The sequence below is a fragment of the Montipora capricornis genome, chromosome 11, assembly GCF_036669925.1.
Source record: "Montipora capricornis isolate CH-2021 chromosome 11, ASM3666992v2, whole genome shotgun sequence".
Classification (NCBI taxonomy): Eukaryota; Metazoa; Cnidaria; class Anthozoa; order Scleractinia; family Acroporidae; genus Montipora; species Montipora capricornis.
In genome coordinates this window covers 22,697,118-22,714,617 of record NC_090893.1, presented here as the reverse complement: position 1 = coordinate 22,714,617, position 17,500 = coordinate 22,697,118, and the positions used below count along the sequence as shown (strand labels likewise).

Genomic DNA, 17,500 nt, shown 5'->3' with positions numbered 1-17,500 from the left:
TGGATTTTTCCACGTTTTTCTCTTGCTTTCCTACAGGGTAGTTGCAGATTCTAGTACGTAGCTCTTTTCATTGGAAAGGTAAAACGGAATCTTAGGTTTCTTTACATTTTGTTTCATTAACGTATGAGCTTGCACATCTCGCATCAATCATGCTCTTTAAAAATTGACTTCAAATGCTAATAGAACTTGTTAGACTTTAGTTAAAGCTCCAATTTTAAGCCTTTTAGCTTTGATAACGAGCCAGTTATTAGCCATCAAAAACTTATAAATTCTTCAGTGACTGTTCTCTTCAGGCTACAAAATAACCTTTGCTCTCGACAACCCTAAACAATAACTTTAATGATCTGACGAAACTCCTAGTACACGCTTCGCATAATGACTACAATCCTCAAGCGAAAAGCACATGTTCTGGTACCCTATAATATTAACATGACAAATGTCCCCAGTAGGGTGGTCACATTACAAGTCTAGACTCGGCCCTGGTCCAAAAAGTGACAACGGCGCTACTGATTCCATAATATTCTTTGTAAAAATGCAAATTTTCAAAGCATCATTGCTCAGAGCTTATTAGAGCTTATGCAATGCACTTTCAATATTCATTACTTTATTCTCGGCTGACTGATTAGAAAACGTTAGCCCTATGCCAATATAGCAAAAACATATCACATCTTAATGGAAAAGAGAAATGAGGCTGTTGACGTAGTCGCTCACTACGAGACTGCCACCACTGTTTATAGCAACGTAGGAAGGAAAGCCATTTTTGAAATACTGTCCATCAATTTTACTCAAAAACTTGCCGCCCGGGGTGAAGAGTTGCAGTCTATGGTTACGTGGATCGCACACAATGAGTCGGTTGTACTTGTCAATAACGAGTCCACCAGGACCATCAAACTGGCCATCATTGGACCCCTCACAGCCAATTTCATGTAAATACACTCCTGTTTTGTCAAATACATCGACACAATTAGCATTGTGATAAGAAACAAAGAATTTGTTCTGGTGATAAATAGCGTAGAATGGGGATTCATTACAGTCTGGGGCACTGAAGGACTGGAGCAAGTCATTCCCGTCAGGGGAGAGGACCTTGATTTTCTTGTCGCCATAGTCAGTTATAATTATACGACCATCACTCGCAATGGAAAAGGGACCTGCTTTATCAAGACGTTTATCATTGATGAGTTTGATGAAGTGACCCTCCTCACTGAACACACGAAGCTTATTGTCGCTTTTCGGAAATAAAGTCAGCAGGTCGCCAGAGTCTGTAAATGCCACACACCAAGGCTCACCATCAAGTTTTATCTCACTTCGAAACTTTCCTTCTAAGCTAAACAGTTGAATTCTTTTATTCCACCCATCTGCAACAGCAATCGTTCCCGTTTTATCCCCTACATCAATATCGTGAATGCCATCAAATTCTCCTCGTCCCTTCCCTTTTGAACCAAACTGAAAGGCAAATTGATATTGATTCTGATGAACCTGCACAATCCAAGGACTACCAGTCATCGGCTGTCCATTCACAATGATCTCCACTCTGTGTTGTCCGCCACACTGTGGTGTGTATGTCACCGTGTATTTGCCGTCTTCGGTGTCTTTAATGTCTGTTTTTAGTTGATCACCTTCTGGAGTCAATATGTTGACTTTGATTGTATCATCTTGTTGATAACATTGAAATTCTTCTGAATCCTTTGTAACAATGACAAAATATGTCTCCTTCCTTTCTTTTACTTCCGTGCTGTCTTGACCTTCAGCTAAGCACTTTGAGGGATCAGTCTTGGTGACAACAACTCGATCCATAAGATCCAATTTCTTTTCCACCAAGTAATGTATATGTGGCGACATGTAAAGATCGGGATTTCTTACATTTAACAGTTCATTACAACGTCCGAGGATAGCGTGATTTGTTTGTAGAATTTCGACGCTGAAGTTTCTATCCAAGATACTCTGACAGCGTTCGAAGCAGCTTTTTAGCTGGGTGGCAACCAGCTCGAAGTTTTCCAGTCGCGTTGCGTGATGTTTTTGTTCCGCTTCATAAATTTCACGAAACTTGTCCTTCATTTTCCTCTCGTGTTCTCGCAAATCACGAATCAATTTTTCCACAGTTTCTGTCATTTTCTTTTCCTCGTTCAAAATTTCAATTTTGTTTTTGTTTCTTAGGTCAGTTTGTTTCTTAATTTCACTCTCATATCTGACCATTTCCACTTTCACTTTGGCCACAGCGTCGGACATTTGCATCTTTTGTTCTTGTGCTGCTTTCTGAGTGTCTGTCTTAGAGTGTCGATCGTGACTCACTACAGTACATTTGTGGCAAATCAGAACTTTACAGTCTTCGCAGTAAAATTCGAGAGGTTGATCTTCATGATATTGCTGTGAACACATCACGGGTCTGTGGATCAACTCTTGCACATCTTGCGCTTGCAGTTTGTCGATCAAAACATTGCGATGACCCCTTGAGGCCTTCAAGCGTTGGTGAGCTTCAAAACAAGATGCGCACAGAAAATCCTGGCACACGAAACAGTAACATGTTGCCGTGTTGTTCTCGTCACAACTGTTGCATCTTTGAGACTGTACGCTGCCATCTTCTAGAGCCAGAACATCAACCAATCGGTTGAGATGAAACGATGACGGCAAATTCTCGAAGGTGTCTGTTTCGGGAATTTGGAATGAAGTCTGGCAAACCGGACATTTGATTGTCGCTTTTAGCTGTCTCCTTGCGAAGTTTGCATGTCTGTCGAGACACTCCAGGCAGAATGAGTGAAGACATGGTAATGTCTTGGGATTTGTAACAGTCTCTATGCACAATGGGCATTCTGCTTCCTTTTTAAGATTTTGAAAAGCTGTTGAACATCCATGATGAAGCCAAACAACGCAAAATGTAGACATGTGAAATAGTGACGTCACTGAAATCCCTGGACTCTGTGCGGTCGAGTGGATAACCCCGCTACTTTCCGCTTTGAGCGACACGGAGTGTTTTTTATCACATTCTAATGCACTTCATCACAAACTAACACTCTTTTTAAAACCCGAAATTTTAATTTGGCTAAAAACTCAGGGTGCTTAACATTAAGCTAAACCGACCGGCCAGAAACCGATCCGCTGAAAATGGAACGACATTTTCCGATTGTAGCGATGCAACTAAATGACGGTCCTCTCTTCCGGATTCTCCCACTCCATGGTTTTCCTAAACCATCATGGAGGACGAAATAGTTGCGATGCTTTGCTTAGATTCTGAGGAGTGAGGAAGACATCGTTTGAGAATCTTTAGTTAGGACTGCTTGTGACCGTTCAAAAAATTCTCTACCATTTCTGCATGAACAAAATTTTGAAAACAAAACGCGGGAAAATGCGTGTAAATCAATGTTTCAGGTAAAGCAAAATTGAACGTGTTTCCTCAGTTCTTGATTTTTACGTCACCCAAAGAAAAAACAAAAGAGAGAGATGAGATCAAAAGTTTAAAAAGTTAAATAAATGGCGATACTACGTGGTTTTAATATCTCAAAATTTATTTTATAGCAGTTAGACCAGACCAGGCATCAAGTAAGCAAGATTATCCAGTGTTTTCTCCTGATAAAACACAAAAAAGGAAATAAAAATTAACCTTTCAATGTAAAATTTAGCGCCGTGCTCACCAAAGTTTTGTTGTCCTTTCCTTTTGATTGGGCATATTTTATAGGTAGGAGCAACCGCAAAGTAGGAATAAGAGAAAACAGGAGTAATAAAGTAGCTCAGTCACACGGCACCAACCTATAAAGCATCTTCTCTGACGTTACTGCGCGGCCTGCATAAACCTCTTTCAATGCGTTTGTTTTGCGTGTGGGAAAGTTGCATAAGCATGGTTTTTGTTTTCTCTTGGGACCGTCCGGTAAGTCCGAAGAGAAACTGGATTCAATTCTTATGCAAAATTTGGGGGGACAAACAAAGAATATTGTGGTATTTTGGTTTGATAGTGTTTGGTCGAGATGGAAAAAATTTGAAGGCCATCAAACATTCGTCAAACAACTTGAATTTTTTCTTTTCTTCTCGTGTTTGATGTGGGAAGTTAACTGTATCAAACATGTTTGGCCCGCGCATGCGTACCACGCTTGCTCACCCGCTTGTACGCCACGTGTGGTATTTGTGACCCATAGTTCTTTGCTTGTGGAGTTTGATCTGAGCTAGATCAAACAGGTTTTAACCGTTTGGCCACTCACTTCAACATCAGCAGGTTTGGTCACCAAAAAATGATTGATGTTGTTTAAGGACGTTGGCGCCAAAATCTTCCTACGATGAGATTTACTTCATTTCTCGCCTAGAGTTAGGTCATAAATCGGGGTCAACGACTTTGTTACGGAGAAAATGGAAGTGGAAAAATGCCTTAATTTCGAGAAATTGGCCATAATAGCGAGTTGTAGCCTCATCTGCTTATCCATCGAAAATCATAAAAACAAACTGTTAGAGTGAAGGTTTCCGTGCATAGGTTTTTAGGAGTGGGATTTTTATATAATTGCATGCCGCTAGGGATGTCGTAAACAGTAGAGTTCATCCTCGACGAGCGTTTTCGTAAGCTCTATTGGTTGCAACCACTACCGGAATTCGATGTGGCACGAGGAAAGAACATGTTAAAAAAAGATAACTTACTATGGTGGGAATTTTTTCATTTCATCATATTTTGTAGATATTAAGTAAAGTAAGTGATTCATGATTAAAAAAATAGGGGTCACCAATGACCTAAACGAGTAAAATCGATGTGATTTTGCAAAGCTCTTGGAAGATTTCGTTTGTCACGTTTTTGCGTGACCTGTCGGGGAAGGACTGGAACCCAAGAGAGACGTGATCGCTGCGGGAATGAAAGGTTTTTATCTAAAAAAAGAGAACTTTCTCGAGCATAGCAACGAAGTTTTAAGCAGGCGTCATCTTCATTTGGTTGGTGTTTTGAATAATATCTCTCCATTGCCGTTATGCTCATCTTCTGGAGTGTGGTTTTCGTGAAATTTAATCGCTGGGTGATTCACCAAGGTCCGCACTATTGAAGCGGACGAGGACGAAAATACTGCTCAATTATCACGAAAAGTAAAGAAAAAGAACTTCAAAAACATGCATTCATTATTAACTTAAGTTCGTAGGATAATAAAAACACTTTAAAAAACAGCCCCATTAAATTTACGGAACGGTTCGTCCACGAGTTTTCCAAACTTTCAGCCACTACTCGGTCAGCTACCTTTTCCAGAGCTTTTCCATCTTCCCGCTCACTTCTCTTTAACGTTTTATGATGATTCGGAAATAAATGTGCCATTCTTTTTCGGCCTGGAATTTTTTCCCCGGCGTTTTTGTCATGTTATTTTAACTAATGCCGCGGCCTGAGAAATATTTGTCAAAGTCAAGTAGACTAGTGGACGACTGATAAACAACGCGAATATCAGTCGTGCAGTAGTCTACTTGACTTTCATAAATATTTTTTCATCAATTTTGACTGATCACGATCTTCTCTGATCCAACGCTGTTCAAGACGTATCGTCCACGGTTTTTGCAAAGGTTTAAAAAATGCTCGAAGTAATGCGTGACGCGTTACAGTCGCGTTACCTGCGCAGTAACGTCGCGCACAAACAATTAGCGCGAACGTCCTTAAACGGCAAACACTTCCCGTTTGGCCAGGGGCCCGTTTCTCGAAGGTCCCGAAACTTTACGGGCCATTTTCGGGTTTCACGATTCCCTTTGTATCTCAAGAGCGGAGAGGATTTGAGTAGTCAAATTTCAAAGTCATTTTTCTTTTTGTTACCATGAAAACACGATAAAAGATCGGCTTTCCAAAACAAGTGGTTGGCTGTTGTACATACTACTTTTCGAGCCCGAAAAGTTTTCGGGACTTTCGAGAAACAGACCCCAGGCCCTTAAGCAAAACGTTTACCACAAAACAACAATATCATTGGTTTAATTAAACAGGAAAAATAATCGTGCTGCACATGTGGCACGCATCAGTTAGCACATCATTTGTTTGCGGTACTCTGCTTAATTAACAACGACATTTTGAGGATTTAACGGGAGCATTCGAATGCGAATCTTTTGTTCTCTATAAGTGGTTTGCAACCAATTTCTAGAGACACAGATAACAATGCTGCAATGTACAATAGGCCTTATTCACGATAGCCGCCATGTTGGTTTTCAAATTGTCATGCAAATTAGCCATCTGCTATGTTTGGAGGCAAACATTGGAAAAAAGGCAAATTGCGGAAAATCGGTTTGTCGAAATATTGAAATAACAGTGCTAAAAGTACATTTAAGAATTTAGAATTAGGTGCCTTTTATAATAATTTTATATCTTTTGATATCCTTTGACATTTTGACTTTTACTTCGTTATCTGCTCATTTTTCACTGAAGTAACTTGTGTAATAATTTTATTTTACTACTTAGGTGATAAACATTCAATGAACGTGAAACAAATCATCCGTGTGGCTAAGATGTTCGTTATAACCTCTCGAACTTGTGTTGTTTGCCCCCTCAGAAGTGTGTAGCTAGTTTGCATGATAATAGCAAATCCAACATGGCGGCCATCGTGAATAAGGTCTATTGCTGCTGGACGAACAAAAGAAGCTAATTAATGAGACATCTTTTTTTTTTTGTCCACCAACATGGCGGCGATGACGTAAAGTGAAAACCTCCTATTCTTACTCTAAAATTCCTTGTACCAATTGTTTTTTGGATAACTTGCGCTTATTTTTTATCATAAACGAGATCCTGAAGATGAAATAATCAAAAAAGACTTATGAAAGTGCAAAGCTAAATTTTGAGATGACGATGGTTTTCTTTACATTTTGTTTAATTAACATACGAATTTGCACAGATGGCATCAATCGTCCTATTTAAAAATTGACTTCAAATGCTAAAAGAACTTGCTAAACTTTAGTTAAACCTCCAAATTAAGCCTTTTAGCTTTAATAACGAGCCAGTTATTAGCCATCAAAAGCTGATAAATTCTTGGGTGACAAAGGCGCTACTGATACAATAATATTCTTTGTAAAATTTCGAATTTTCAAAGCATCATTGCTCAGAGCTTATTAGAGCTGACTGATTAGAAAACGTTCGCTAACGTTAGCCCTATGCTAATAAAGCAAAACTATGTCACATCTTAATGGAAAACAGAAATGCGGCTGTTGACGTGGTCGCCTACTATGAGATTGCCACCACTGTTTATTGCAACGCAAGAAAGCCAAAAGACATTTTTGAAATACTTTCCATCAATTTTACTCAAAAACTTGCCGCCCAGGGTTAAGAGTTGCAGTCTATGGTTACCTCTATCACACACAATGAGTCGGTTGTACTTGTCAATAACGACTCCACAAGGACCATCAAACTTGCCAGCATTGGACCCCTTACAGCCAATGTCATGTAAATACACTCCTGTTTTGTCAAAGACCTTGACACAATTAGCATGGTAATAAGAAGCAAAGAATTTGTTCTGGTGATAAATAGCATAGAATGGGAATTTATCACAATCTGGGGCACTAAAAGATTGGAGCAAGACATTCCCGGCAGTGGAGAGGACCTTGATTTTCTTGTCCGACATGTCAGTTATGATTATACGACCATCACTCGCAATGGAAAGGCGACTTGGTTTATCAAGATGTTTATCATTGATGTGTTTGATGAAATGACCCTCCTCACTGAACACACGAAGCTTATTGTCGCTTCCCGGAACTAAAGTCAGCAGGTCGCCAGAGTCTGTAAATGCCACAGACCGAGGTTCACCCTCAAGTTTTATCTCCCTTCGAAACTTTCCTTCAGAGCTAAACAGTTGAATTCTTTGATTCCGCCCATCTGCAACAGCAATCATTCCCGTTTTCTGACTCACATCAATATCGCAAATGTCATCAAATTCTCCTTGTCCCTTCCCTTGTGAACCAAACTGAAAGGCAAATTGATATTGATGCTGATGAACCTGCGCAATCCAAGGACTACCAGTAAGCGGCTGTCCATTAACGAGAATCTCTACTCTGTGTTCTCCGGCACCTTGTGGTGTGTATGTCACTGTGTATTTGCCGTCTTTCGTGTCTTTAATGTCTGTTTTTAGTTGATCATCTTCTGGAGTCAATATGTTGACTTTGATTTTATCATCTTGTTGATAACATTGAAATCCATCTGAATCCTTTGTAACAATGAAGAAATATGTCTCCTTCCTTTCTTTTACTTCCTTGCTGTCTTGACCTTCAGCTAAGCACTTTGAGGGATCAGTCTTGGTGACAACAACTCGATCCATAAGATCCAAGTTCTTCTCCACCAAGTAATGTATATGTGGCGAAATGTAAAGATCGGATTTTCTTACATTTAACAATTCATTACAACGTCCGAGGATGGCGTGATTTGTTTGTAGAATTTCGACGCTGAAATTTCTTTCTAAGATACTCTGGCAGCGTTCGAAGCAGCTCTTCAGCTGGGTGGCAACCAGCTCGAAGTTTTCCAGTCGCGTTGCGTGATGTTTCTGTTCCGCTTCATAAATTTCACGAAACTTGTCCTTCATTTTCCTCTCGTGTTCTCGCAAATCACGAATCAATTTTTCCACAGTGTCTGTCATTTTCTTTTCCTCGTTCAAAATTTCAATTTTGTTTTTGTTTCTTAGGTCAGTTTGTTTCTTAATTTCACTCTCATATCTGACCATTTCCGCTTTCACTTTGGCCACAGCGTCGGACATTTGCATCTTTTGTTCTTGTGCTGCTTTCTGAGTGTCTGTCTTAGAGTGTCGATCGTGACTCACTACAGTACATTTGTGGCAAATCAGAACTTTACAGTCTTCGCAGTAAAATTCGAGGGGTTGATCTTCATGATATTGCTGTGAACACATCACGGGTCTGTGGATCAACTCTTGCACATCTTGCGCTTGCAGTTTGTCCATCAAAACATTGCGATGACCCCTTGTGGCCTTCAAGCGTTGGTGAGCTTCAAAACAAGATGCGCACAGAAAATCCTGGCACACGAAACAGTAACATGTTGCCGTGTTGTTCTCGTCACAACTGTTGCATCTTTGAGACTGTACGCTGCCATCTTCTAGAGCCAGAACATCAACCAATCGGTTGAGATGAAACGATGACGGCAAATTCTCGAAGGTGTCTGTTTCGGGAATTTGAAATGAAGTCTGGCAAACCGGACATTTGATTGTCGCTTTTAGCTGTCTCCTTGCGAAGTTTGCATGTCTGTCGAGACACTCCAGGCAAAATGAGTGAAGACATGGTAATGTCTTGGGATTTTTGACAGTCTCTATGCACAATGGGCATTCTGCTTCCTTTTTAAGAATCTTGAAAAGCTGTTGAACATCCATGATGAAGCCAAGCAACGCAAAAATGAGGGCGTGTGAAATAGTGACGTCACTGAAATCCCGGGACTCTGTGCGGTCAGTGGATGACCCCGCTACTGTGGTCTAATCGAGTGCATGGCATTTTACTGCACTTCATCAAGAACTAACACCCAACCTGAGATTTTGTTTTTGCTGAAAACTCAGGGTGCTTACCATTAAGCCAAACCGACCATCCAGAAACCGGTCGGACGAACCGCTGAAAATGGAACGACAATTTCCGATTGTAGTGATGGACTGAACTAAATGACGGTCCTCTCTTCCTTATTCCTTATTCCCCCTGTCGATGGTTTTCCTAAACCATCATGGATGACGCAATAGTTCCGATGCTTTGCTTAGATTCTGAGGAGTGAGGAAGACATCGTTTGAGAATCATCAGTTAGGACTGCTTGTGACCGTTCAAAAGAGCCTCTACGACTTCTGTATGAACAAAATTTTGAAAAGAAAACGCGGGAAAATGCGTATTTGCTCAGTTCTTGGTTTTCGCGTCACGCAAAGAAAAAATAAAATTGCTTAACATTCAATTAATAATAATAATAATTATTATTATTATCATTATCATTATCATTATCATTATCATTATCATTATTCGAACAAGAAGTGATTTTGAAAAACACTTGTCTATGAAAAATTGCGATAAAACATTACTTAAAATCATTTTAAGATTTAAAAAAAAGTGCTAAAAAGCGACGACGTTTCGACGTTAGCTAAACGTCATTATCAAGTCGAAATATGTGAGTGAGTTTCGGTCTATAAATACTAAAAAAACAATAGCTGGTTAAAAGCTGTAACATAAGTAAATAATAATTATTTACTCATATTTACTCATATTTACTCAAAGAATAATTATTTACTCATGTTACAGCTTTTAACTAGCTATTGTTTTTTTAGTATTTATAGACCGAAACTCACTCACATATTTTGACCTGATAATGACGTTTAGCTAACGTCGAAACGTCGTCGCTTTTTAGCAATTTTTTTTAATCTTAAAATGATTTTAAGCAATGTTTCATAGTCAAATGATTATAATTATTATTATTATTATTATTATTATTATTATTATTATTATTATTATTATTATTTAATAGATTCTAGAGCGCTATTTACATTCACTGATCAACTACGCTTTACAATTTAAAATACTAAAATAAAATTCAAATTAGTAAAACTAATTACATGTATATTACTAAAACAGAATATTTATACTAATGATAATAAACTTAATTAGTAATACTAATAAGAGTGAATATCAAACAGGGTACGCTTTAATGGCTATGTTACAGGTTGAAATTAAATTCAGGTTCATTTAATTTCAACCTAGGTTGATTTTTTTCAACCTAGGTTATTATGAACTGTCTAAAAAGGGGTTTTCTCCTTTTTTGGGGATGTAATTTATAAAAATGGGGCCTGGATTTTTAGGGGGGATAAAAAAGAAAACGGCTTCCTCCGCTTTTTCTTACCTTTCGTCCTTCCTCCACTTAATCAACTCAGTTTTATCATCATTAATCATTAACCTATCCCCAATTATTCAATTCCTTAAGTCACTGATACATCTATTCATAACACTAATAGCTTCATCCAGACTAGACGTATCATCAGACTTAAAACCAAGATACAATTTCGTCTCATCAGCAAAACAATGTACGTTAGGAAGATGTTTCTCTATGATAGTAAATAGCTTAGACGCATAAACTACAAATGATTAAGGCCCAAGGCAACACCACAGTCCAAGTCAAAATTATTTGACAGAGTTTCATGTATAGAGATTCGCTGACTTCTTTGAGAAAGATAGGAGTAGCACCAATTGAGAGCATTTCCACGTAGACCAACTTCATTATGCAAACAATCGAGCAACACATCATGGGTTACTGTAAGCGCTTACCATTTGAATGGAATTTTCGGTAATTCCGGAGAGAATTCAAATGGAACGGTTCATCTCGGTGGAATGTTTTCGGAAAAAAGGTAGTACCTTTCGAGGCAATCCCTTTTTCTCGCTTTGACCGGAATTCCCGGAAATGTCTGTACCGTTTGTCCACAATTACAAGTGCCAGAGAAAATATACCGTTTCATTTGTTTCTCAACTGGAACAACCCGCTTTTCTGGCAAATGATACGGCACATTCCCATTTTCTTTGTTTAAGTACAGAACGTGCAGTACCATTTGTCGAAACATTCTCACCGAAAATTTCATTTAAATGGTAAGCCCTCTGTGTCAAATGCTGCACTGAGATCCAATAAACCAGCAACGTTATATAATGGGAGTTCATCTTTAGAAGAATATCATTCATTACTCTCAGTAATGTAGTCTCAGTGCTGTGATGTTGTCGATATGCAGACTGAAACAAGGGATAAATGCCATTTGCCATCATATGCTCATGTTTAAAATCAGATCTTTCAGTTAGTTTTGACACAAACTGTAGGTTACTTACTGGCCTATAGTTCTTAAATACCAGATCCAGACCAATCTTCACCAATAACGGATTAACCATTAAGTCAAGAAATTGAGATGTTGTAGAAAAGCGTGTCAAAGTTTTAGGGTTGTGCGAAATTCCAAACTCGAGTTATTCGGCAAAGAGTACCACTCAAAATTATAATAGTGTTTAGTATGGATCAGTACGCAGATTCTATGCATGGGGACACCAAAAGTGGCGGCCGGAAACCACTGGAAACATCTGGAATTTACTTCGGCTCCATCAAAACATTTTTTCTCTCTGCTAAAAACATTCGCATAGACACTTCACTTAACGTATTGTTTATTGCCCACGAGCAAGCCGAGCGAAGACTCGAGGTTTGCGAGGCTGCCAGTTCAATGCCGCGCGAGGTATTGCAGCAGGCAGAAAAATTCTCGATCGTGCTGTGAAAAGTGTAATGTAAGATTCCGTGTAGATTTTAGTAGGGACCATTGAAAGGGCGGGTTTTGATGTGTGATGTCATTGGGTAAACTTGCATGACGCGCGCGACTATTGATGATCTTGTCGCCGAATTATAGGGCGGAAGTTCTTAACTCCAGCTCAAGCTGAAAATCCATGTGATTTGCTAACTTTCTTTTTAGTCTGGGCTATAAGGCAGCTTGAAGAGAAGAACTTCAACTTGAGCACTGATTTTGTTTTCGCATCCTGGCAGATGTCTCTTCTTGAGTTGACATTTCGCACACGGGCGGTAACTGAGCCTGTTTCTGCAGCAATTTTTAAGCCGGGTGGTTGGTTCGGAATTTCTTTACAAGCTAAAACTCGCCTTGTTATGAGGGCATCAGGACTCAATCGCATTTATACGAAACGGATTATTGTTAATAAAAACGCAAGCCAACAACTTTCCCACACGCGAAACAAGCACATTGAAAGAGGTTTATGCAGGCCGCGCAGTAACATCAGACGAGACGACTCTTTATGAGTTGGTGCCGTACTCAATGAGCTAATTTATTAGTCCTGTTTTCGCTTATGCCTTCTTCGGGTTCTTCTAAAAACACCAATTAAGACAGCCACAAAGGTTACTAGGTTATCTGCTGCCTCATGTCAGTACTATTAAACAACAATGCCTACTTTACGGTTGTTCCTACGTATAAAATCCTGATAAGCATGAACAAAAGGAAGGGATAACAAAAATTTGGTGGGCACGGCGCTAATTTTACATTGAAAGGCTAATCTTTATTTCCTTTTCTTTGTTTTATTAGGAGGAAACACTGGATAATTTTGCTTACTTGATGTCTGGTCTGGGATAACTGATATATAATACATATGTTACTTGAGATATTAAAACCACGTAGTATCGACATTCATTTGACTTTTTAAACTTTTGATCTCAAGAAAATTACTTAGAGATACAATTTTAACATGATATGTTCTGATTAATCGCACCCGATTTTAGAGTAAATGAGATGTTCAAAACAAGAGGCACCAGTTATCATTTTAGGTGTTCTTATTTTCCGATTTATCGAACGGAAATTGCAGTTAAACTAAAAATCTACTACCGGTGAAGGCTTCCCTTTATAGCAAGCACCATGGCATATGCACAGAGTGTACCGTATACCATCATTAAACAGCATTGTTTATCTTTTGAATGCATTGATTGTGTTTCAGTGACACTTAATGAGACACCCCCTCCCGCCTCGATTTCTTCTACGTTCCTCGCCTCAGTTCCCCACGTCCGCCCTTTTCCAGGTTAAAAGTAATATTAAGGAGTTCAAGAAACGACGACGGCTACGGCTACGAAAACGTCACAAAATAAGAGTATTTTTGCCGTCCTCTGCATAACAACAACGTGAAATCACCAAAGTTGAGGTTTTGACAACAGCGTAAAGCCTGGTTTTCACTAGCGACGCAAGCACCAAGCCCAAGCATAAGAGCGCTTATTTCACCGTGAAAACGCGCAGGCGCAAGCAAAAGCTTATGGATCAAAATTCTTCCTTTTCCTGGTGCTTGCGCGCTTGCGTCGTGTGAAAACGAAACGCAGTATAAACACAAGGAATTTTTGGGACTGACCGATTAAAACGCTCGTTCCATATTCCCTGCGTCTAAGCATTTGAACAAAATGGCGGTTGCGGTGGTTAATTTTGATGCTTATGTCGACCTTATTAGAAAAGCTGCGTATACCTGTGCTTGTGCTTGTGTTTGCATCGCTAGCGAAAACCAAGCTTAAGCGAACAATTGCGAACTTTTCATTAGCTGTGGCTACTTCAGCCATTTTACCAATGGGTAAATAACGTTTACCCACGGGCAATAGCAGGGACGTTTTTGTGTGTATCCTGCTTTCCCTAGACCGAAAGTGCCCCTGGGTTGTTCTCATGGATACATAAAAAAAACCAAAAGAACTTCCCATGCCACTTCCTGAATTGAAAAGTACGGTTTATCTGCTCCCTGAAGTGGCTTGGCCAATCATAAAACAGAAATAATTTGCAAGGTCAGTGAACTCATATCTAATTATATTTTACCCTGACGGGAGTCTTTTACTGTGTAACCGTATCCCCAAGGGTAACATGAAACCTGGAAGGCTCAAGGTGTGTGTAACCACAGCTATTCTATCTTTTTGCTCTGAAACCGTTCGTATGGATATAGTTTAAGGATAATTCGCCCACAGTTTACTACGTGAACGAGATGGCATAATTGCGAAAGAACTAATTGGGATTGTGTTAAGTTATATTCTGTATTTTAAGATGACGTTTACAAAAACGCGGTTTCATTTGTAACCGCATCGTTTTCGATGCGGCTACATTTTCTGTTTACACGACACCGATCGAGACTGTTGCGGAAACCGTGTCGATTTGAAAAAGCCAAAAGTGAGCGTTTTCAAAACGATGCGGTTTCATCGGTCGCGTAAGCAGCGAAACCGCATCGATTTGAATACGGTTACTATTTTGGCACGAAACTTGCACTGTTTAATTCAATATAGTAAATTTAGCACGTAGTGCAGCGCTCGCTTATACCATCACGACTTGGATTTTCTGGCAAAAACGGTTCGGTGTAAACACTTCCAAACCGCCTCGATTTTGATGATGATATGAAACCGCGTTCCTGTAAACGTTGCCTAACATAACGTTTGCGTCGCCGTGGCCGTCGTAGATCTCCTGTGGATAAACGGTGATAATTATGTCAAATACTGGCCCCAGTTGTTCAAAAAGTGGATAATGCTATCCACCGCATAAATCACTATCCATTGGATATCGCAATTGGTTTCGCTATTACTTATCCACTTGATAGTGATTTATCCGGTGGATAGCGCTACACTTTGAAACCGTGTTTAACCATAGCGATGTTTCTTGTGAGGTCAGCCATTGTTATTAATACGCCAACCAGAAGCTAATCGGCTGTTGAAACAATGCCTTCTTTTGTTCCGTGGTTGGCAAATTTGAATATCAAAAGAAACGTGACGTCAATGTTTGTAAACAAGCATTATCGCTTTAGCCTTTTGTCTTTGAGAGCCTAACGTCATCTAGCCTGCGAACGCAGACGTAATAAACGTCATCCTGGCGTTGACTTGTTCCCAGTCGTCTCATAATAAAGGGATCATCCCGTAACGCTTTCCTCACGCCCGAGGGCACGTACAGAGACGAGCAGGGTTTTCGTTTGAGGACAGAAGCCGGAGGTTTCGTCCGGTCGTTTCGCACTCCATGTCCGGTACCTTGATGCTAATATTTGAGGAATTTGTTTCATTTTTATTATCATAATTTTTTGACTTAGTTTATAAAGAGAATTTGAGGGAATTCCAGCCTTGCCTGGGAAATTCACGTCTTGCTGTGCCAAAAAATGTCACGTCCGGTGCTTTCAGAAATATGTCCGCTACTTTACAAAACTGTCGAAACCCCTGAGACGAGCCTGTCATATTTCAACGTGCTCTGCCTGGCTCGCTTGAAAGAAACAACAATGGATAATTAACAATTATTGGACGAGGTTGAGCAAAATATCGTGATTTGTCAGTGGCGAGCAGATCAATTATTTGCCTCAGCCTTCGGCTTCGGCAAATAATTGATCTGCGAGACACTGACAAATCACGATATTTTGCGATAACCGAGATCAATAATTGTTTTATCATTCGATCACCGAGTTTGTTTTTTACTGGGTTGCCTTATGGCAATCCCAGTCTAGAAGTGGAGGGCATTTGTTCGGTGTTATTTTTTTTCTTTTCTTCCGTGTCGGTAAAAGTCTTGCCTGTCACTCCCCTGGTAAGTGGTATCTTTGTGCATAGAGCCTTCTGCGCGTATTTTCTTAGGATCCAGAGGGTAGTGGAACTGCGTAGATTTCTCTGGTGGACACAGTAGAATAATTAACTTAGCCTGCAATGGCGTCGAAAGTCATGTAACGCGAATGGCGTTTTACTGGATCGTTAAACAAAATATACCCTTATGGAGCTCAATAATGGAAAGTCAGTTGGATAAACTACGCAGGCGGTGAAAACCAACACCTGGAATCTCAAAAGCGACGAGTAATGGACTTCGACAACAATCTGTCGCCCGTCGAGCAGAAATCAAAGTGAGCTGCATTTCTAAAATAATATTTACCAAGTGTGCTGTTATGTAGAACACTGAAATCAAATGGAAAATTCTCTGGTAACTTATGGGTTCAACAAAGACAGAGAACGAATCGAACACCTTAAGTGGATCTGTGATCAACTCTGCACAGTCTTCAGGTAAAGTGACGGCCAAGAATTTTTTGAAAGAAAGCTTGTCGTCTATTTTGTGCTTCATTATTCAAGGAAACGGTTCTTCATGGAAACGGTTTGATCCTGAAATTTTAGTTTGTTGTAATATTGCGCATATTTGACACCATTGAGTTTTTTCTCGTCACGCACGCAATAATAGCAAATATGTTGTTTGTTTCAAAAAATTGTTCGCTGGAAAAGGTGGCCTTTATGAATTCATCATGTTTTATCATATGTGTACTGGATAGTTTTTATGGCAATAGTAAAGCATTTTCTTGTTATTCAAGGAAAATGTTCTTCAGGAAAGGGTTTGAACCTGAAGTACATGGTAATTTGACACGATTGAGTTTCTTGTCTTCACGCACGCAATGAAATAGGAAGAGGTTTTCGCCTCTAAGAGCAAATATGTTGTTTGTTTCAAAAAATTGTTCGCTGGAAAAGGTGGCCTTTATGAATTCATCATGTTTTATAATATGCGAGCTTAACTGGATAGTTTTTATGGCAACAGTAAAGCATTTTCGTGTCAAAATGAGGTTAGCGTTTTTGTGTTGTGCTATCTTAATTATATATAAATATACGTCATCCTGGCGTTGACTTGTTCCCAGTCGTCTCATAATAAAGGGATCATCCCGTAACGCTTTTCTCACGCCCGAGGGCACGTATAGAGACGAGCAGGGTTTCCGTTTGAGGGCAGAGGCCGGAGGTTTCGTCCGGTCGTTTCCCACTCCATGTCGGGTACCTTGATGCTAATATTTGAGGAATTTGTTTCATTTTTATTATCATAGTTTTTTGACTTAGTTTATAAAGAGAATTTGAGTGAACTCCAGCCTTGCCTGGGAAATTCACGCCTTGCTGTGCCAAAAAATGTCACGTCCGGTGCTTTCAGAAATATGTCCGCTACTTTACAAAACTCTCGAAAACCCTGAGACGAGCCTGTCAGATTTCAACGCGCGCTGCCTGGCTCGCTTGAGCGAAACAACAATGGATAATTGCAATTCGCTGCTATGGACCATGCAAGCAGCTCTTTTCCTTCCGGGCCCAACAATTTTAACA

The 17,500-nt window shown here is 39.7% G+C and overlaps 2 protein-coding genes across 2 annotated transcripts in view; both read right to left on the bottom strand.

Annotated features, from left to right (window-relative positions):
- Positions 1 to 2,983, bottom strand: part of LOC138023540 (E3 ubiquitin-protein ligase TRIM71-like) — a 3,074-nt gene extending 91 nt beyond the window's left edge. The window contains exon 1 of the mRNA XM_068870544.1: positions 1 to 2,983. This exon is cut by the window's left edge and continues 91 nt beyond it. Coding sequence (XP_068726645.1) covers positions 670 to 2,880 — 2,211 coding nt within the window. The 5' untranslated portion in view covers positions 2,881 to 2,983 and the 3' untranslated portion in view covers positions 1 to 669.
- A 2,920-nt stretch (positions 2,984 to 5,903) lies between these two features.
- Positions 5,904 to 9,284, bottom strand: LOC138023917 (E3 ubiquitin-protein ligase TRIM71-like). The gene has a single exon (XM_068871001.1). It carries the CDS (start codon positions 9,282 to 9,284, stop codon positions 7,101 to 7,103), a length of 2,184 nt encoding a protein of 727 aa, XP_068727102.1. The 3' UTR covers positions 5,904 to 7,100.
- Positions 9,285 to 17,500: the final 8,216 nt, after the last annotated feature.